Consider the following 22,188-nt stretch of genomic DNA (forward strand, 5'->3'; position numbering starts at 1 on the left):
GAGAGACCGCGAGAGAGGGAACACGAGCAGGGGGAGTGGGAGAGGGAGAAGCAGGCTTCCCGCTGAGCAGGGAGCCCGATGTGGGGCTCGATCCCAGGACCCTGGGATCACGACCTGAGCCGAAGGCAGATGCTTAACGACTGAGCCACCCAGGCGCCCCCCACCCCACTGTTCTTTTTACAGATGAAGAAGCTGAGGCGTGGAGCTTCTGTCACTTGCCCAAGGTCCCACAGCTCGCAGGTGATACAGCTGGCATTCAACCCCGCTGGTCTGAGTTCTGATCCCACGTTCACGTCCTGCTTAAACCCTCACAGGAACCCCAAAAGGCAGGCTTCCGTATCCCCACCTTACAGATGAGGAAGAAGCATCTGAGAGGCATTAACTAGCCTGCCTTCAAGTCACTTGGCTCCTTCTACTTCCATTCCAACCCAGGCTAGGGGAAATGCCACGATTCATTCATTCCACGTACTGTTCACTGAGCGCCAGCAGCAGGCCGGTCAGGGTCAGGTGCTGGGTCCAGCAGCAAGCGAGCCAGACCAGGCCCTGCCCGCCCAGGCTGCAGCGAGAAGGACAATAAGTGGGCTGTTGGCTACAGTGGTGACCACGTCATGGAAAACGGAGGGGTCTGGGAGAAAAATGAGAAGCATAACCCTAACTCCAAGTCCTAACTGAGGCTCAAACAGCCGGCCTTTCATGTTCCTCGGTGGGATACCAGACAGATTTATGATGTCGAGAAGGAGACAACGATGCTGATTTCATTTATCTGGAGCCTCGGGAGCTCACTGAAGGGTGGCAGAGAGAACTACTGATGTATATGCCAACACAGCCTGGTTCCTGGCTGCATAACCCCGGTTATGGTGTAACCATCTCTCTCTGGGCTTCCGCACACTCATCTCTAACATGGGAAGAACAGGACATATGCGTTCAGGTTTTGTGACGAATAAGGGAGACAGTGCACACGAACCTATTCTGGCTACTCTGGAGGCCCTGTTGGAATATGGACACATGCCTAGAGAATGTGGGATATGGGGTGCTGACAGAGACTATGAACTTCTAGAAGATGTGGCCATCAGCCAGCCATCCGAAGTGCAACAGAAACATCACAGAGTATGTATGTATGTTTCTTCAGGGATAAGGATAACGTGTTGGCTATGAGGCAACCCCTAAGCCAGGCATGGAAAACAGGGTTAATCTCAGGCACCAACTCTGATTCATTCGTATGGCTGGTTGGAGTATGGTGTGAAGGAGGATTCTGAGGCCAGGTCTTGGCTTAGCCAGGCAAGAGGAACATCAGGGCCCTTTAAAGAAACAGTTCTGAAAGCAATTGGTAAGGTGGGAATATAGGGCCAGAGTAAAGGCTCAGATGAGTGTGGTTTGAAGTCACGGCCGTACCACCCATCACCTGTGTGACCTTGGAGAAATCACATTTCCTCCAACAGCCTCAGTTTTTCTCATCCATAAAAAGGGGGCCTGGGGCTAGTCAAGCTCTTGGGTGCCTCCCAGCATGGGCATTCTCTGAGTTGATCCCATGTTTTCTGGTGCTCATGAACCATTCCTTACTTTGTACCAGCTTTCCTCCCTTCCTCCATCCCAACCCTTAAGCTTCTCTGTTTTTGCTCTTAGTCATGCAAAGACTTGCTCATGGCCAAGAGGAACATCTGGGAAAGAGGTGTGTGTCAAGGAGTGCTGTCTCCCAGCATCCATTCTCCACCCCTCTCCTCAGGGCAGTACAGAATCTTCGTCCCTCACTGAGTTTTGGCATGGCACATGGCACATGGCATAAGAGCCCCATCTCCCCCTCCCCTTGTGGCCGGCGACAGCCATTTGACTGAAGTTCACACCAACAAACATGAGCAGAAGGGATGCAGGAAACTTTCGTGTCCTGGTGGTGAGCTGGAGCCAGCCCAAACTGGCTGGGAAAGCCAGCTGTGTGCGTCTTCCCAACTCTGGCTTGGTGACATCTCCTTGCTAGCCAGAAATCAGCCACCGTGGAAGTATGTATACCACAGAATCTGGCAGACACTATAAGCCATGGCTCCCGCTGTTCTGTTATTGAACATTCACTGGCACACCACTGTCTGTGTCACCTGCTTAAAAGGGATGTCCTAGCCCTGGCATAAGAGCCCCATCTCCCCCTCCCCAGCAGACCTGCCAACATCCTAACCATGTAGGTGAGCCCAATGTGCTAGCTAAGGCATGGTTGGCCAACTTTTTCTTAGTAAGTGAGGTCGTCACTATTTTAGGCTTTAGGCTAGAGGGTCTCTGTTGGGTCTTGAGGACAGCCATAGACAAATGGGTATGACTGCGCTCCCGTAAAATTTTATTAAAAAAAAATAACAACAAAAAACCAAGCTGACTCATGAGCCACAGTTTGCTGACGCCTGCTCTCAAGGAACTGCAGAGCAACAAGATGGAAGGATTTGGGGTCTTCAAGGGATCTTGTGGAGCAGAACTGCCCCATCGGCCTGCACTGGCTGATCTATTAAATGACGGAGAAATAAACATCTATTTTAGTTAAGTCCCTGTACTTTGAGTTACTCTTGTCAGGAACTAAGAAAGTAACTGCTCCTTATGGCTACTCTCCTAATGCATCAGAACAGAAACATACCTTTCCTAGAATTGAAAGGGTCAGATTTGGCTGCTTTCTCCCATTGCCTAATTTCTGTGTCTCTAAATATGAATAAGAGAGTCTGCAGGTCCAAGGCAGGGGGTATGTAGGAGAGTAGGTTCCTGGGTCTCATTTACAAAGGTCTGGGGACCCACAGGACAAAAGCAAGACAGTGTGCTCTGAGCATGCCTGTGTTTGCACTGGCCAGGCTGCCTGGCGGGGGTGGGTAGAGGGGGCTGAGGGGTGCATCAGGCCTGCAGGTGCTCCCTGCTATGCCCAGCTCTAGTCTCCCAGTTTATTGGGCACCTGGATGAGGTCAGCCAAGGGAGGCGGGGGGAACAAGGCCAAGAATTTGCTGGCAGCAAAGGAGCTCAGTAGTTCTCAAAGAGCCTAGAAGAAAGCCACGTTCTGTTCTTGCTGTGAGGTGCAGGAGGTCCACCTGGAAGAGAACTTCAGGAAGCAGGGAAATGTGCAGGGCGTGGTGCCGAGGGGCAAACTCTAGGCCAGGGCAGTCCTAAGACCCATGCTGCTGGGGCACACACGTGCCCAGTCCTCTCTGTTGTCTTCCATCATGCTGGGTCCACTCATGTGTTCCCTGCCTGGCCTTGGGCCTCTGAGTTTGGACCCTGGACTACTGAAGGATGAATGTGGTAAGTACCAGAATCATAGATAGATATTAAGGAACTAATATGTTAATAATTCTTCATTAATTCATTCTGATCACCTATTATGTGTCAGGCAGTGTGCAAGGCACACTAAGTGCTTCCATTCTCAAAATATTTTACTGATGACTAAATAATAATGATAATAATAATAATAGCAAACACATAAAGCATTTCTTGTGTGCCAGGAACTATTTTAATTGTACATATATATACACACAGAGATGTAAATATATCCTACACGTACCTGTGAATGAATATGTGATGGAGTATGCATGTGTATATACATGTAACATACACACACACACACACACACATACTCATTCACATATATGATCTTATCAAATCCTTGCTTTAACCCTGCAGAACTTATCTGCATCTTTCAGAAGAGGAAACTGCAGCACAGAGAGGCTCAGGTCCCAGAGCCAGCAGATGGTAGGACTGAGATTGGAACCAGGCAGGCTGTTGCTGGAGCCCTGCTCTTCCGGCCCCACCCCTACCCCAGTGCTTGTCTGTGCTACTGAAGGTCTTCCACGATCACTTAGATGCTATTCCGATGCTGCCTGGCTCACTTCTAGATGTCACATCCTGGGCCGGGGGTCAAAGAAACATAAATTCCCACTAACAGTCCACAAACTCGAGGCCCTCTTGGAACTGCCCCTTCCGAGAGCTCCCCATCACCTACCCAACCATTTCTTCTTTCTCACTGTTCCAGCCAACAAGGCCCATTGCCCATGCCACACGCACACTGCTTTCTTTCTTGCCTGCACGCATGGTATGTCCTCACCTCAGATCCTCTCCCTCTATCCTGCTTTCTTTCAAGTCCTCCTGCAGACAACTAGTCCCACTAAGCAGCTTCTGGCTTGCAGAATCCAGAAGGTCAGTGCTGAACAAGAGCACTGGGGCCAGCTCCTAACCTTGCTAAGATCAGGGTACTAGAAGCCTGAGAAACATTAACTAATCGGAAGGGGTCGCAGATGTATTGAGGAGCAGAATTCGTGTCTTCCTCTAAGGTCATTTAGCAAGTCTCTCTATGGATACTTTTAGACTTGTGTAGAGCAGCGATTCTCAACCAGGGGTGCCTCTGTCACCCAGGGGACACCTGGCAAACGTCTGAAGACAGTCTGGGTGGTGACAGCTAAGGAGGTACTGCTGGTGTCTGGTAGGTAGACAGATGCTGCTGAAATGTGCAATTACAATGCACAGCACCGCGCCCCCCCAAACAAAGAATAATCCAGCCCCAAATGTCCACAGTTGAGAAAGGCTGAGGTTGAGAAATCCTGGTGGAGGGTAATAACATTTTTTTTTGCATCATCTCGTATAGATTAAGCAGTTCCCATTACAGGATTCTGTAAACGTGACCATAAAATGGTGCCTCAGAAATGAATTGTGAAATGACAATTCAGAGGACGACAGGCCTGACTTGGATACCAGCCCCGCTCAACACCCTTTCCCAAAAAGCCAAATTCCCTTTCATAGGCTTCCAGGCCCCCAAGCTGATGAGTTTTTCCTTTTCTTTTGGGTAGCAAAAAGATGAACAAATTGAGACTGTTTGGTGCTGAAGTAAAGTCACACCAAGATCTCCGTGCACCTTTGTAAGGAAAAAAATTGTATTTTTGCAGCAAATGGGACGTGTGATGGTGCCAAGTTCCTAGGAGAAGTCTTTGTCCAAAAATTGTGTCTACTTGCTGTTTAATGCTGCTACCAAAGTACAGAGAAGGGCCGGCTCATTAACCTGTCTCGGATAAGGTAAAGAAAGTGCGCTTCCATGTCTTCCTCCCAGCCAATCTCTTCTGCCTTGTGAGAGATCCCAAGGGGCCCGGAACCTTTCTCCTCTGCAGAAGTAGATGGCCAGTTAGTGGCAAAACCCACTGTGTTTGCCTCCCCACAAAACAGAAATTCCGGGTCCATTCAAATATGTGAAAAAAGAGCTCTCTCAAATGCAAGGGCTACAAACACCCAGGGGAATGAAACTAGGGTGCTCATTTCTGGACGTGCTGTCATGTTCTTTTGTATAGAAAGTAATAAGGCATCATCACTTGCTTTGGCATCATGGCATATTTTAAAAGAGTCGAAAATGAGACCTATCCTTTAGAGAAAAGAGTCACCCCTAATTTTGGCAAGCCCTTCATGTATCCCTCTTTGGTAAAGGCTGGTTGTTGAGGAGTCCTCCAGAGAGTCCTTTATCTCCTTCATGTATTGTTGCAGGACCTGAATTTTTAGCTGGGCACATGGCTGCCCAGAGGAAGGTGGCTTCTGGGCAATCAGATACGGCCACACGACTAAGCGCTGAGCAACAGGAAGTAAGGGAAGCGGTATGTGCAATCTCTGGAGTCTGCTCTATCCTTCTACTTGCCCTCTTCCCACTAAAGAAAGGAATTCCTGGTGGGTGGGGTCAGTCATATCACGCCATGCCATCACTTACGGGATGGCAGAGCAACAAGAGGGAAGGTGCCTGGGTGCCTGGCTTGGAGTTGCCATAACAGCCCCAGACTGCTCATGCCTGGACCATTGTGTGCGGGAGAATTTCAAACTCCTGTCTTATCCAAACCACAGGTATTTTGCAGGTCTGTTACAGCTAATGATTCTGTATCCTAATGAATCCATTCCACAAATGGGTTTTTAAATTAAAATCAATTCAGGGAAGGGGCGCCTGGTGGCTCAGTTGTTAAGCGTCTGCCTTCGGCTCAGGTCATGATCCCAGGGTCCTGGGATAGAGCCCCGCATCGGGCTCCCTGCTCCGCAGGAAGCCTGCTTCTCCCTCTCCCACTCCCCCTGCTTGTGTTCCCTCTCTTGCTGTGTCTCTCTCTGTCAAAAAAATAAATAAATAAAAAATAAATAAATAAAAAATCTAAAAAAACCCATCAATTCAGGGAAGCACACAGGAAGTGCCAAGTACATGCCACTACTGGGTTAGGTGTTGGAGATTCAAAGAGAAAAGTACACACACCATCCTCCAAGGAATCTAGAAAGGACTAGGGGTCTTCTGTGTAACAATTTTCACAAATACACACACGCATCGGTTGCGGTACAAGGGCAAAGCTTGAGTGTGACCATTCCAACACTCCCAGGGACACCAGTCCCGTAAGATGCTCTATGATGGGTGCACAGATGTTTTCTGCAAAAGGCCGACTAGTAACTATTTTAGGCTTTGTGGGCCTCTGTCGTAACTACTCAATTCTGCTGCTGTGTGAAAGCAGCCACAGACTATAATAAGCAAAATGGGTGTGGCTGGTGGTCCAGGCTATTTCATTTATAAAAACAGGAGACAAACAGCTCTAGTTTGCCAACCCTGCTATACGGCATTTAAATAGGATAACCTTCTCCTTGGGACGTACTAGAAACATAGGTTGTTAAAAGCACTGAGAGTTTTTAAAAACCTGTTTGATTTTTATTTAGGCCAGTGTTCCCCAAATTTATTGGACCACTTGCCACTTTTAAAAAATAATGCTTATTAACATCCCAGAACTGGCCTTCTAAATATGCTGTTACAAACACTGGCTAACTAACTTTTATTGTTAATAAATTAATTTAGGGCACACATAAAATAAAAAGGTAATACAATGACCACCTATATGCTCACCACCCAACCCCGCGGAAAAAATAAAGCATTGTAAGTACTACCCACCCCTTCTGATTCTATCATGTTGTCCACCTTCCTGAGATTACCTTCTCTCTTCAGTTTGACATTTATCATCCTTATGTATGCTTTATACATTTTATGACTTTTACTCAATTCCTGATAATATACAGACTGTTTTGCATTTTGGTAAACTTTATGTAAGTGTTAGCACACTACACAAAATCCTGCCTCGGTTTGCTTTTCTTTTTTCTTTTTTTTACACAATATTACGTTTCTGGGATTTGGCTGTGTAATAACATGTAGATCTGGTTCATTTATTTTCCTTGCTACTTGGTATTCTGTTGAATGAACATTTATTCATTCCTTCTCTTGTAGACAGCTTGTTTCTTTTCCTTTTTCTTTATTTTGCTATTATAAATACAAAATGAACTCCTTTGTATATGCCTCCTTATTTCCATACGGAGGATTCTCCGGGACATAGACCTAAGAGTGGAATAGTGTGTTTTCAAGTTTACTTGAAAGTAAATTCAGAGTGCCTGATGGTACAGAGGTGGTCTCACCATTCTACATCTTTGCTCAAATCTGGTATCATCACACTGTAACTTTTTTGCTGGATCCGATGGATGTGAAAGGCATACCTGGGTGTGGTTTGGAATGCATTTCAGGATGACTAGTGAGGTTGAGTCCTTTTCATATATTTCTCAGCCATTTGGTAGAATATTTCCACGTTAAGTCTTCACAAGGATCTTTGGCATTGGCCCACGCTGACTCTATTAGGTTGGTGCAAGAGGCTGCCATGCACCCGAATTTCTAAGAGGAACTAAGGCTGGAGGCTGAGCCTTTCAAGATGAATCTGTGGGCCTCGTTCAAAGTGACTTTCACATTTCCCAGTGTTGATTCTCTGACTGGAGCTACCCCTTTGGCAGAGAGAACTGGGCTTTGGAGTCAGACAGACTTGGTTTGAATCTAAGATGGGACACATTCTACATGTGATGGTGGGCAGGTTTCCTAACCCCGGGGGGCCCCGGGGTTCTCAGTGTGCCGAGGAAAAGAAAGACCCTTCATATAGCTGAATGGAGCAGAGTGTGAGAAGCACCCAGGACAGTGTCTGGTCCAGACAGGTTCTTGATCATTAGTTCCCTCTATCATCTGCTAAGATACAGGAGTGGCCATGAACTGAAGCTCCACCTATTTCTTTCCATTTTTTGTGTGCCTCAGTTTCCCCCACAGGTAAAAGTCTCATTCCCATCTGCACATCTAACGTCAGGCCACGAGACGGAATAATCTTCAGGGCTAGGCAGGCCTTTGGGGATCATTCAGTCTGGTGGTTCTTAACATTTCCTAGAGCAATTTAATGAACTGATGAAAGGGAAGTTCATTCTGGAAAAACGGCCCGCACACCCAGCACGTCGTGAAGACGACAGACAAGCTGAAGGAGGGGACCTGCTCCTTCCCTGTCACCCAAAGCCCCTTTGTTGTCATGGCTTTGTACTAAGTACTTTGTACTAAGCATATGCCTCTGTCATAAGTACTGGTTGCCTGCCTAATTGTGAAGGGAAGATACTGTTCCTGCGTAAATAATATTTTAAACTAGAGTTTAAAAGATTCACTGGCAGATAAGTCAAGAAGCACCCTGGGCAGAAATTTAACGGACTCAAGAGGAGGCCAAAAAAGAGAAAGAAAAAAAAAAAAAGTCCCTGTTCCCTGGAAGCCAAATCCCATATGGCAAACTACTCCCTCACAAAGCCAGCTTGGATGGGAAGCTCCAGTTTGGAAGCGAGCCCCAAGTGCCATTTAAGATGTAGTTCTCGGTGTTGCTGCAAGCATCCCAATGTGTTTCTGTTTTGCTTTTAACACTCTGAAAGCTCGGAACAAATCGCAAGTGTTGGCAAACTGTCTGTCGCCTGCAATATGGTTTCTGCCCCCACCCAGGTGTAGAAAGCCCCGCTGCAGAGGGCGCGTCCCTTGCAGCTGCCTGGGGTTCCGGCGACCCCCTCTCCGCCTGGGTTCCCTTGGCACCCACTACCTCACCTTCTTCGGGCTCTTCTCTGACCTAGGGCCTCTCTCCCTTTGTGTCATGGTGATTCCTCTTCATCAGTACCTTCCCTGGGGCATTGGTGGTCACCCGTCTGCCAGTGTCTCCCTCCAAAGGCCTCCAGAGTTGAGACCTCTCTTCGAGACACCTGACTCTTATCCGACTACCCACGTCTCCACGTTGAAGCCTTTTTGCATCTGCATTAGTCCAGGAAAAGTCTTAGTCTGTTTATTTATAGTAGCAGCAACATACCTAGTATAACTCAACTCCCCTCCCTCCCTCCCTCCCTCCTTTCCTCCCTTCCTCCCTCCCTTCTGTCTTTCCACAATTACCTACTGGACCCACCTATGTGCAGGCTCTGTGGTAGGCCCCAGAATTCAAGTATATCTGATTTCTGCCCCAGCTCTAACAAGATAAGGAAGCCAGCTGTCTAAGTCCATGCTGCATGACCCTTTCTTCTGGAATATTCTATGCCCCCTAACCTCTTCCCTAACTTCTTGCTCACCTGGGGCAAGGCCCTGCCAATCAGGAGCCATATGTGCCTTTGTCCACACACATCCTCCTTTCCTTCTGCTACCTCTTCCCACTAGTGACCCCACTTAAGGTTGCAAATGCAGCTGGTGATGGGTGCTCAGTTGCTTTGAGGAGGTGCGTACTCTAGCCAGTGATGGCCTTCAAAACTCCTGCTTGTCCCTGGGGTGGGGAGAGGGGCCCCCCGGTTGGCTGGCTGGGTTGATTCTCTGCCGGCATGCTGGGGTGGCTGCCTCAGCATTAGACACAGAAGGGTGGAGACACGCCTGGCCTCAGTCTGGGCCACAAGCCCTGTCCCCGCGGGTATATGACCACATCTCATCAAGATACTTATTTCCCCTCTCTCTCAGAGGAAGTTGAGGCTATTATTTTTCACAATAAGGAGGAGCAGACCTTCTTGGCCCCAAGTGGCGGAATAAAGATAATCACCAATATTTAATGTGCATTTACTATGGCACTGTACTACATGACTTATATGCCACATGGTGCTAATAAATATATATTATTTTTAGTTTTTTTAAAAGATTTTATTTGCTTATTTTGGAGAGAGAGAGAGAGGGAGAAAGAGAGAGAGAGCAAGCGGGTAAGGGGCAGAGGGGGACGGAGAGGGATAAGCAGACTCTGCACTAAGCACGTAGCCAGACTCAGGGCTCGATCTCATGACCCTGAGACCATGACCTGAACTGAAATCAAGAGTTGGCTGCTTAGCCAACTGAGCCACTCAGGCGCCCCATAAATATATATTATTTTATTGGATCCACCCACAACCTTATGAGGTGGGCAATCCCCCATTTTGCAGATACGGAAACTGAGGCCTAGAGAGGTGAGCAACTCACCTAAGGTCACATAGAGAGTAAGTGGTCAAGCGAGGACTGGAACTCAGGTGTCAGGCGGCAGGGCCCACACTCCTAACCACTGTGCTCTGCTTCCTCTCTGTTAGATGCTCGGGGAGAGCAGCTGACTCCCTGGCAAGCTTGCTCTGGTGAAAAAGCCTTACACGGACCCTCTCATTTCGGTGGACAACCAGCTGGGGTGGCAACTTGCCTTTGGCATATTCAAAACTGAACCCATTATTACTTATCCCATATTGTCCTTGTCCTGTACTTGTTAATAGCATCCCTAGCTACATACTCTCCCAAGACAGAAACCCCAGAGTGACTTTTTACTGTAAAAATCTGGTGAGGGGAATAGGTACCACATGCTACAAAATCCAACAGTCAGGTGAGTTTCCCTCCCATCTCTGTCCCCCCGTGTGATGGGTTGAATTATGTTCCCCCGTCAATATGTTGACATCTAGTTCCCCACCTGTAACTTTACTTGGAAATAGGGTCTTTCTGGATGTAATCAAGTTAAGATGTGGGTCTTAATCCAATAGGACTGGTGTCCCTATAAGCAGATGAAAATGTGGATGGAGATACAGAGAGAAGAAGGCCACGTGAGGAGGAGGCAGAGATTGGGGTGATGCTGCCTGCCACAAGCCAAGGAACAGCCGGAGCTTCTAGAAGCTGGAAGAGGCAAGGAAGGATCCTCCCGCAGAGGATCTGAAAGGAGCACATCCCTGTTGACACCTTGATTTTGGACTACTGGCCTCCAGAACTGTGAGACCATACACGTCTGTTGTTCTAAGCCATCCTGTCCACGGTACTTTGTTACAGAAGCCACAGGAAACCCATATACCCAGTTTGCCAAACCGATTCCACCCCGGGTAACGGTTTCATGTCTACCCTTCCAGAGACAGCCTGACCCGGGTAGCAAACACAAGTGCATTCTTCACACAAAGCTGACACCTTATACACTATCCTGCATGGTATTGTTCATTTGGTAACATGGCCATTAAAAAAAAATGGTGGTGAAATATATGCGACACAGATTTACCATCCCAAGCATTTTCAGGTGTGCCATTCCGTAGCATTGAGTACGTTCCCACCGTTGTGCCACGGCCACCACCACTCATCCCGGGAGCCTTTTCATCTTCCCAAACCGAACTCCGTCCCCAGGAAACACTAACACCCCAGCATCACCCCCACCCCGGCTGCCGGGGTCACGCCTAACACCCCTCACTCCCTCACCCCTGCACGGGTCACCAAGTCCTACCCCTTCAACTTCGCTGTGTCTCCAGCCCTCCCCACCTCTCAGTCCGGCAGCCGGGTGCTCTCACCTGTGTTCCTGCAACCGCTTCTGGACCCCCGGCCCACCCCCGCCCGCCTCCGCCCATCATCCACATGGCCACCAGCCCCTCTTGCCCAAATACAAATCTGGGGGCACCTGGGTGGCTCTGTCGGTTAAGCATCCGACTCCTGATTTCAGCTCAGGTCATGATCTCAGGGTCCTGAGATTGAGCCCTGTCTTGGGCTCTGCGCTCAGTGTGGAGTCTGCTTGAGATTCTCTCTCTCTCCCGCCCTCTGCCCCTCCCCCCACACTCGTTCTCCCTTGCTCTCTCTCTAAAAGAAATAAATAAATCTAAAAAAAAAAAAATACAAATCTGGTGTCGTCTCCCTGCTGAAAGTCCGCGATGGCTCCCACCTCCTGCATACGCAGTCAGACTTCTGCACCAAAGACCCCCCACATGCAGATCTCAGCCCTGCACTCTGCACCGTGTCCCATGCCTGGTTCGGGGCCTGGCCCCCAGGAGGCGGCTCAGAGCCGTGGTGCTCGAATGGCCTGAATTCCTCGTTTCCTCCAACACACGCTCCCAACTGGAGGCGTACGCGGTTCCCCCTGTGCGGACGGACTTCCCTTCCTCTGCTCTCTTCACCTTCTCTACCTGATCAGTCTGTTCATTCTGCAGCATTCACATCAAAGGGCACCTCCTGCCTTTCTAGCCCTCCTGGGGCGCGGTCTGGACTGCCCTATATTTGAAGAGTTAGCACATTTTTCTGTAATTACTTGGAGACCTCTCTGTCCTGCCCCCTGCCACCCCCAGATGGTGCGACAGCCACACGGTAGGTGTTCGGTGTGCACCTGCGGAGGGCAGGACCGCCCTGCTAGCTCAGCTCCCGGAGCAGGCTTCATGGCCTGACCCCGGCGCCGTTAGGGGAGGACAGGGGAGCCCCACGGTGACTCTCCTGGGATCAGGGCGAGGGCAGGTTTGTCTTCCAGGAGGCGCTAATGCACTGACATTAGTGTGGGGCGGTGGAGGCTCGCTGGGGTCACCATGGGGCCTGCAGCACGGATTTCATGCCCACTGGACTGAGGAGGCGGCTGGGACTCTGTGGCTGCACCTTCAGCCCGGCCCAGCCCAAGAGGCTGCGGGGAGCTGAGGAATTTTCCGGAGCCAGGCAAGGACAAGGGCATTCCAAGGAAGGAGAGAGAGAGTGACTTCTGACTCTGTGAGAGGCTGGGGAGCCTTCCAGGGCCCACGGAGCCACGCCGGGGCCCAGGTGCTCCACCTCCATGACCTTCTGAGGGACAGACGGGGGAGGCCTCAGGGCTGGATTCAGGGGTTGATGTGGAAGTGACTGAGGGGAATGGCTGCTGTGGATGTGGCTCCAGATCCCCTCCCTTCTTCCTCCAGGGTCTCCTGCCATGATAGCAAGTGTACCTTAAATAAAGCAGGAGCGTCACACCGTCTTTCCCCTTTGGAGCCCAAGGTGCTCTCTGAACGCCTCCTCAATTCCTATCTGCCCCACACAGGTTCACTTTCTTTGTAGCACTCAGACTCTGAAATCACCTTGCCCATTTGTTGCTGTCCGCGTCTCCCCAGTGGTGCCTCAGTCCTGGGGTCTCTGTGCCCAGAACAAGGCCTGGCTCCATACAGATGCGGGGAGGACGATGGAGAGCATCTCTCCTTCTGACATCAAGAGCCAGAACTCCCCTCATCCGGCTGATCCTCTTCTTATAGGAATGAGGGCCAACAGCTCTAGCAGGATGAGGTCTGTCTTCTAGGTGACTCGGTGACCACCAGATGCTGTGGCCCTGATGTGGTGTCCCTATGCTCCCCATGGGGACTGGCCGACCATCAGCACCCCATACATGTTTGGTAAACGAACCCAAACTCCCAGCTGTCATTATAGGGCTGGGTGGAAGGTACCAGAATCTTTTTTTTTTTTTTTAAGATTTTATTTATTTATTCATGAGAGACAGAGAGAGAGAGGCAGAGGGAGAAGCAGACTCCCAAGGAGCAGGGAGCCCGATGCGGGACTCGATCCCAGGACCCTGGGATCGTGACCTGAGCTGAAGGCAGTCGCTTAACCAACTGAGCCACCCAGGCGCCCAAGGTACCAGAATCTTAAGACAGGTACTGTTGTGGTGCAACCTTCACCTTAGAACCTAGTTTGACCCAAACTGGACAAATGACAAAGCCTGTTAACCTCAAAAGGTGTCCAGGAGAACTGAGGAGGGTTAAAAGTAGCAGATCAAGCTCTGGTGCAATTCGTTAAATTCATATTCAACTCCCTTCTAGGGTTCCCCACCCCATGAAGCAGCTGTCACCCCCATCTTTACAGGGAATGAATCTCATCCCATGAGGCGGGTGAAGTGACTTGCCCAAGGTCACCTGTTACAAAGCAGCAGACCCAGATGAGAGCATCTAGAGTGGGGTTTGGCACCTAGTAGGTGCTCAATAAATACAATGAAAGAGTGAAGGAAAGAACATAATGATGACCCTGGTATCCTATCCTGATACCCTTTGCACTGTACCACTCCCAAACTTACCCATTTTGGGACAGCTCAAAATCTGGTTTGAATTTAAGAGACACTCTTTGCAAAAAGGGCAGCCATTTCCTGGAGCGAGCTCGTGGTTCTAACAACCCCCAAATCCTGTTGGTAGGTGCTGTTTATCAGCTAAGTTAGGATTTGAGAACTCGCCTTATTATCATTATTTTAATACAGCCCTACCCTGGAGCAGAAAAACTGCCTCTTACAAATACGGGGAAACAAACAGTATTTAGTCTTTGTATTTCTAAAATGTTTCAAGACCAATTATTAATAAGAAAATGTACAAACCCCGCCAGGATGTCTTATTTGTTCTTTCCTTTATTCTACTGCCTCCCCTCCCCCCTCCCAAAGGAGAGGGAAAAGAAAAAAAAGAAAAGGCCGAATGTCCCAGGTTTAGATTATCTGATACTTTAATTAAGGAAGAGTAAATGGGTCACCCCTGTCAGCTTACAGACTGCAGTCCCATCAAATGGTGTTCCTTTTGAATAAACCCGATCACCATGGTGAGGCTTTACCATAGCTGAATAAAGACAAAAGAAGCGCTCGGGCTGCATTTGGCCAAGGTCGCTCTGAAAATCAATGGCTGCACTAGCATCAGACCTGAGAATCCTTGACTCGGTTGTTCTGTCCCAGCTGGTGTCCCAGGCTGCCTCCCACCAGGACACCCCGGCCAGCTGGTAGGCAATTATATGTGCTAATAGTCATGACACTAGCCGCCAACACCAAGATCCCAAGTTCCTGAATTTGTTAGAACATCCAAGGACCCGCCCCTTTCTAGGGCTGTTTATTGAGAGAGGCGAGCTTCAAGCTCTGAGCTCTGCTCAGCCCAGCCCAGAACTAAGAGCCTACCTGGCAACTGGGAGGATGAATGTCTGGGAGTGGGGAGGGGAGGGTGACAAGGAGACTGTGTTGTTACCTTCCCTCGCCAAGTCCTCCATTCTAGAACTCACGTGCCTCAGAGTAGCTGTGTGACCTCAGACGATTTCCACAGCCTCAGTGAGCCTCAGCCTTCCTATCTGTAAAATGGGATAATAAAGCCTGCCTTGCACAATTGTTGGGGACTGCGCGCCATGAAGACCGAGTGCCAGGCACAGAGTAGGTGTCCAATACCTCTTTGTTGGATATCTGAATGAGCAAAACTTCCTGCAGACTGGAGACAGCAATTCCTGCTTCAGGTCACATGAACTGAGGTGGGAAAATATATGTATAGATGTGTCTGTAAGTTGCCTAGACTGAAAAATAGTCTTTTTTTTTTTAAACTGGTGCATCCGTCATGTACTGAATTTAGTCTAGTTAATGGAATTTCTGAGTTTTACACTTACTATTTAGGAAAGCTAATGAAATACTGTATTTTCTTTTTCTCTTCAAAAATGATTTCCAAACTTGAACATTCAGCTGGGCCAGTCGATGAGTACGTCTTCTACACATCAATCATGATTCTGGAGACAAAGGAGTCAAGAATTGAGAGCTAAAGGACTAAAAATAGCCTGGAGACTGAATGGAACTGACTTCTTTTGTTTCCCCGCTATCCATGTGTGCATTCTGGCCTGCCAGGGCATCATGCTTGCGTCCTGGATACCAGTAAGAGCTCCATGCTGGACGAGGGGCACAGAGATGGACAGTGGCCCCTGGAAGCTCATGCTCAGTCTACAGAATTGCAACAAGGAAAAGAAGCATCTGGAAGAGGGTCGTTAGCATCCTTGAAGAGGGCTGAGTCTAGGTCTAGGGTTGGGGAACCAGAAAAATTGGTTGTATCTCTGGGTGTCTGGGCTCTTAACCCTGTCACTTAGTATCCGTGTGATGCTGGGAGAGTTACCTAATCTTGCTGGGCCTTGATTTCTTCCTCTGTAAAATGGGACAGCACTACTTTCCTGGATAACAACAGTATCTGGTTTGAGGTTCACATGAGAAAATGTTAAGAGCCTTTAAGAATTATAAAGCAATGTGGGGCACCTCCACGGCTCAGTCGATTAAGTGTCTGCCTTCAGCTCAGGTCATGATCCTGGGGTCCTAGGATCAAGCCCAGCACCGGGCTCCCTACTCAGTGGGGAGTCTGCTTCTCCCTTTCCCTTTGCCACCTCCCCCCCCCCCATAGCTTGTTCTCTCTCTCTCTTAATTAAATAAGTACAATCTTAAAAAAAAGAATTATAAAGCAATACATAGGTACGAGTCTCCATTGTTATTGCAGGGATAGGAGAGGCCTGGGGCAATGCTAGCTAATAAAGACCATGTCGTGAGCACTTTCTTCCTTTTAGGCCTTGTCTGCACAAGTGTCTCATGTTCTTGGCCCCACTTTGTGCCTGTATCAACCTCTGAGGGGGGCTGTTTTCATAATGGACATGTTATGGGTTGGAAAACAAAGGTCCAGAGAGGGTAACTAGCTTGCCCAAAGATGCACAGCTAATTAACCACGCGGTGGGATTTGGATCTAGACAATGGGACTCTGGAGCCCAATCTCCTAACCTTTAAGCTAAGGAGTCTCTTGAGAGCACGACAAACAAGAAGGAATACTTGGACAGCCACAGTTAAGGAAACATCTTACTTTCCCTGCCACCCAGCAGACTCAGGACTGTTGCAAAGAGAAGAGCTAGAGCCTTGAGGACAGCTCCGACTCGAGCTGGGGACAGCAGGTGAGGTGGTGGGAGAGAGCCTGCAGGTAAGGTGCCACTTCTGGGAAAGAGGCAGCAGGGGAGTCTTGTGGGCAGAGGATGGGCTTTGGAGTATGAGCCACGAGGACCTCATCTCTGGTACCTCCATCTATAAATTGTCCCCCCAACAGCTTCCTAATCTGTAAAATGGGAAGATGATACTCACCTCAGGAGGCTGCCTCAGGGATTAAAGGAGACAAGTAATGAATGTAAATCTCCTCCTGTAATTGATAACTAGCACACAGTAGGTGCTCAATAAATGACTGCTCCTTAGCCTCCCCCCAAGACATGCTGTTATTCCAGGTGGCAAGGTATAAGGAATGGCCGTGCAGGTAGAAACTGCCTAGACAGCCTAGACAGAAACCCAAGGAGAGTACAACTCAGTGGTTAGGACTGTGGGCCTGGAGGTCTGGGCCACCTGAATCCATATCCTGGCTTCATCACTTACTAGTCCTATGACCTCGGGCATGTTATTTAACCTATCTGTGCCTCAGTTTCCTTATTTATAAAGTGGGCATGATAACAGTATCCACCTCATAAGGTTTGGGAAATATTAGATATTAATTAATCCGTGTAAAGCACTTCAAGGAGCCCAGCATACAGTAAGTATTCAACAAATGCCAGCAATGATAACTTAGATCAGCCCCCTGCGTGGTCCCGGGTGGAGGGGCGCCTCTGGGTCTTCAGGGGGCTCTGTTTTATGCTGCAAACCCTCCCTTTCCTTGCAGACCCCAGTCAGATCCTGGAAGGGTGGAAATCTCTGCAGCCTGGTCACATGATTGGGCTAGATGAATTTCAGAGGAAGGGCAGTTCCTCATTGGAGGTGCAGCTGGGATTTGAAAATGGTGATTATGTAGGAGTCGGAAGTCTTTGATGGTGTGTGTTCAGGTGTGAAGTCTCTAACCTCTCTGAGGGTCTGTGGTCCAAGGTTTGCATCTATGGCATCTGGGGTTCTGTATTCAAGGTGTGAGGTCTCTGAACTCACTTAGGGTGTGGCTTGCAAAGTTTGAGTCTGAAGTATCTCGAGTGTGTTTAGCGTGTGAGGCTTCTTAAATCTTTGAAGACATCTGTCCTAAGGTGTCTTAAAAATTTATTTTTCTTTATTGAGACATAATTGATGTATGGTATTATATTAGTTTTAGATGTACCCAATAGTGATTTGACATTTGTATACATTGTGAAATGATCACCACCAGAAGTCTAGTTACCATCGGTCACCTTACAAGTTCGTAAGTATTACTGAACATATTCCCGATCCTCATGACTTATTTATTTTATAACTAGAAGTCTGTACTTCTTAATCCCCTTCACCCATTTTGCCCACTGCCCCATTCCCCTCTCCTCTGGCAACCACCAATCTGTTCTTTGTATCTATGAGTCTGGGTTTTTGTTGTTGTTGTTGTTTTGGCTTTTTTAGATTCCACATATAAGTGAAATCCTGCAGTATTTGTCTTTCTCTGTCTGACTTATTTCACTTAGCATAATACCCTGAAGGTCCATCCATGTTGTTGTAAATGGCAAGATTTCACTGGGTTTTATGCTAAGTAGTATTCCACCATATATATATACATTTGCCACATCTTTATTCATTCATCCATCGATAGACACAGGGTGTTTCCATATCTTAGCCAGTGTAAACAATGTGCAATAAACACAGGGGTGCATGTATCTTTTCCAATTAGTGTTTTTGTGTTCTTCAGATGGAACTGCTGGATCATAAAGTGGTTCTATTTTTAATTTTTTGAGGAAGCTCCGTACTGTTTTCCACAGCAGCTGCACCAGTTTGCATTCCCACCAACAGTGCATGAGCGTTCTCCTTTCTCCACATCCTCACCAACACTTGTTGTTTCTTGTCTTTTTAATAACAGTCATTCTGACAGGTGTGAGGTGATCTCTCATTGTGGTTTTGACTCGCATTTTCTCGATGATGAGTGATGTTGAACATCTCTCGACATTTCTTCTTTGGGGAAATGTCTATTCAGATCCTCTGACCGTTTTATAATCAGATTGTTTGGTTTTTTGTTATTGAGTTGTATGAGTTCTGTACATATTTTAGACTCACACCTTGAAACACAGATCACCAAAAAAGTTCAGAAACCCCACTCATCAGCACAAATCCCCAACAGCAGATGGACATTAAACATTTAACAAACAACTTGGAGACCTCAAACTCTGAGATGAGGACCCTCAAACCACTCAGACAACCCATGCCTTGGACACAGACACCCAAACTTCTCAGCTCTCATACTCTAGACAGAGATGCCCACACAGCTTGTAAACGGAGACCGACAGATGGCTCAAGGGATTCACTCCAGTGAACACAGATACCCAAGTGTTCGGGATGAGATACTCTGGATACAGACTCCCCAAATGCTTCCAGAACCTCACAATCTGAAGATAGATATAGAAACAGAGCAGAGACCTGCGGACAGACATATTTTGGACACATACCCAAAACTATCTTGTATACCATACACCAAGAATACAAATTCCCAAACAGCCAGAGACCTCACACCCTGGGAAACAGCTAGCCAGTTCAGGGCCCCCAAGAACAAAGACTCCAACCAGCCAAGAGATCTTACACATTGATAAAGACCCTTTCAACAGCTCAGAGAACTTGTACTCTGAGTTCAGAGACCAGCAATCCAGGATGTAGAACCCACAAGGAACCTAGGGACTTCCAACCCTGCACAGACCACACCAAATAGCTGGGAGACTTCACACCTGGGGCACAGATCCTCAAGTTGCCAGACAGCTCAAAATGTGAGCACAGACCTGCCAACAGCCCACAGATACTGTGACACAGACTTCTCAGCAATTCGAAGATCTCACACCCAGGGCTACAGACCCCCAAACAGCTCAGAAGCATTACACCCAGGGACATGGACACTCAAGGAACTCAGAGACCTCACAAACTGAATGAAACCTCCCCCAAAACTGTTTAGAAACTCCAGATGCTGAGAAGTGCAAATCAAAACCACAAGGAGCTATCACCGCACGCCTGTTAGAATGGCTCTCTTCAAAAAGCTAAGAAATAACAAGTGTTGGTGAGGACATGGAGAAAAGGGAATCCCCGTGCACTGTTGGTGGAAATGTATATTGGTACAGCCACCATTCCACCAGAGAAAACAGTATGAAAGTTCCTCAAAAAAAAGAAAAATAAACTACCCTATGATCCAGTAATCCCACTTCTGGGTTTCTCTCCAAAGGAAACGAAAACAGGATTTCAAAGACACATCTGCACCCCCACGTTCAACTGCAGCATTAGTCACAATAGTCAAGATATGGAAACAACCGCAGTGTCTGTCAATGGATGAATGGATAAAGTAGATGTGAAAAAATATTTATGTACATAATGGAATATTATTCAGTCATGAGAAAGAAGGAAACCCTACCATTTGCAACAGCTTGGATGGACCTTGAGGGCATTATGCTAAGTTAAATAAGGCAGACAGACAGAGACTTATATGTGGAATTTAAATTGAGCTCAGAGAAACGGAGAGTAGAATGGTGGTTGCCAGGGGCAGGTGGGTGGGGGAAATGGGGAGATGTTGGTCCAAGGGTACACACCTCCTGTTATAAGATGAATAAGTTCTGGGACTCATGTACAGCATGGGGATTATAGCTAAAAATACTGTATCCTATACACCCAAAAATTGCTAAGAGAGTGGGTCTTAAATGTTCTGCCCACAAAAAAGAAACGGTTACTGTGTAACAGGACGGAGATGGGAGCTAAAGCTGTGGTGGTCATCACTGTGCAATATTTCAATGTATCAAATCAACACCTTGTACATCTAAAACCTCCACAATGTGATATCAACTGTATCTCAACAAAGCTGGGAAAAAAAGAAAGGAGATGGTGACCACGACCCCTGAAAGACAGCACAAGGAGTCCAGACAGTGCACACACAGCCCCCAGCTTCCTGCTTTTTGCATTTAGACCCAGGTTTCGACTCAGCAGGAGTGAGTAATTGTACTTCTTTTGCTTCTTTTGCTTTGGGTAAAAATGAGCCCCCAAGTACGGGGCCCCTGAGTGGCCCAAGAAGAATTCCCAGCCTGAAGGAGGGGAGATGTGGATACAGACCTAGGGAAGAGTGAGCCAAGCCATCCCCACGTATGCAAAGAAGCAGAGCTATGCTCTTTCTCAGCCAGCAACTGTCCCCTGCAAGGTGTTGTCAGAAACTACAGGAAGCCCGGCATTTCTTGCGGGGGAGGGAAGAAGGCGGGAGGGAGAGGAGCAGAATGAGAGCAGAAAGAAGGGCAATAGAAAGCAGCACACGGTTATCTGGTCCTCGGAGAACCGGTGCATTCCCACGCAGCCCTGCTCCTGTCCTCCCTCTGCCCCGCCAGTCCAGGGACCCGCTGCTCGCCAGCCCCGCGGCTGTCACTACGACGGCCGAGCCCGCACGGTCCGCGGGGCGCCCAGCGCGGGGCGGGGCTCCGGCTGGCGGGAAGGGGGGGCGCCGCGCCCCGAGGCCTGCGCGCGGCCGGCGGGGCCCGCTCTCCCCCCGGAGGGGCGCCCCTCGCTCGCGGGGCTCCGGCCCGGCCCGGCCCTACCTGAGCTGGCGCGGCTCGCAGTCCACGCCGGGCAGAAGCAGCCGGGCCGCCTGGCGGACGTCGTCGCTGTCCATGGAGAAGCTGCGGCGATGGCCGGCGTGCGCCACGGCCACCCGGATCCACTCCATCAGCGGCGGCAGCACGAGGAAGGGTCTGCGCGGGAGGACGGGAGACAGTTAGGGCGGCCGGGTGGCGGGGGCTGCCGGCTCAGCCCCACCCCTTCCTCGCCGGTCCCCAGCACCCCCCGTCTGCCCCCCCCCCCCCCCCCCCTTCCCCCGGGGCCCCTGCCTCTGATGTCCGGAGTGGTGGGAGAGCCGTCGCAGACATCCTGATCGCACCGGTGACCCCACCGGTGACCCCACCGGTGACCCCGGGGCAGGCTCTCCAGAGTCTTTGGGCCTCAGTTTCCTCATCTGCAAAGCAGGGATACCATGTGACGATCCTGGGAGTGTTATCTCCCTCAGAGATCATGTGAACACACAGGAGATGGCTCACTTAAAGCACCAAGCACAGGGGCAGGCCTTAGTAGAAACCCCCCCAAAACGCCTGGGGTGATGAGTCCTTGGGGCTCCCCATTCTGGGCCCAACCCTAAGGTGTCCTCCAACTCTCTCTTCCTGTCTCCCCACGCTCCCTTTGTGGAGTTCTCCCAGCCCCAGTTCTGCCTGAGCACAGGGCTGCCAACAGGCTGTTTTAGCACCTGGAAAAGGTGCAAAGAGCCAAGTGGACAGGCAGTCTTCCCTGAGATCCAGGCCAGGTGGATGCCCAGTCAAGGCCAGCAAAACTGCCCTTGTTGGGGAGTGGAGGGGGGGGGGTGCCAAGCCCCTGAAGCTCTAGGAGCCTCAGGTTCTTCACAGGCTAATGAGGCCACAGCAGGGGGCAGCTTGTTGCAAGAATTAACTGAGACAAT

General features: G+C 49.1%; 1 protein-coding gene across 1 annotated transcript in view; it reads right to left on the reverse strand.

Moving 5' to 3' along the window:
* BTBD11 (BTB domain containing 11) overlaps positions 1-22,188 on the reverse strand; it is a 303,076-nt gene that overhangs the window by 55,677 nt on the left and 225,211 nt on the right. The window contains exon 4 of the mRNA XM_034987647.1: positions 21,281-21,433. Coding sequence (XP_034843538.1) covers positions 21,281-21,433 — 153 coding nt within the window. The remainder of the gene's footprint in view (positions 1-21,280; positions 21,434-22,188) is intronic.

Source organism: Mirounga leonina, unplaced genomic scaffold, assembly GCF_011800145.1.
Source record: "Mirounga leonina isolate KUSES-001 unplaced genomic scaffold, KU_Mleo_1.0 Mir_418, whole genome shotgun sequence".
Taxonomy (NCBI): domain Eukaryota; kingdom Metazoa; phylum Chordata; class Mammalia; order Carnivora; family Phocidae; genus Mirounga; species Mirounga leonina.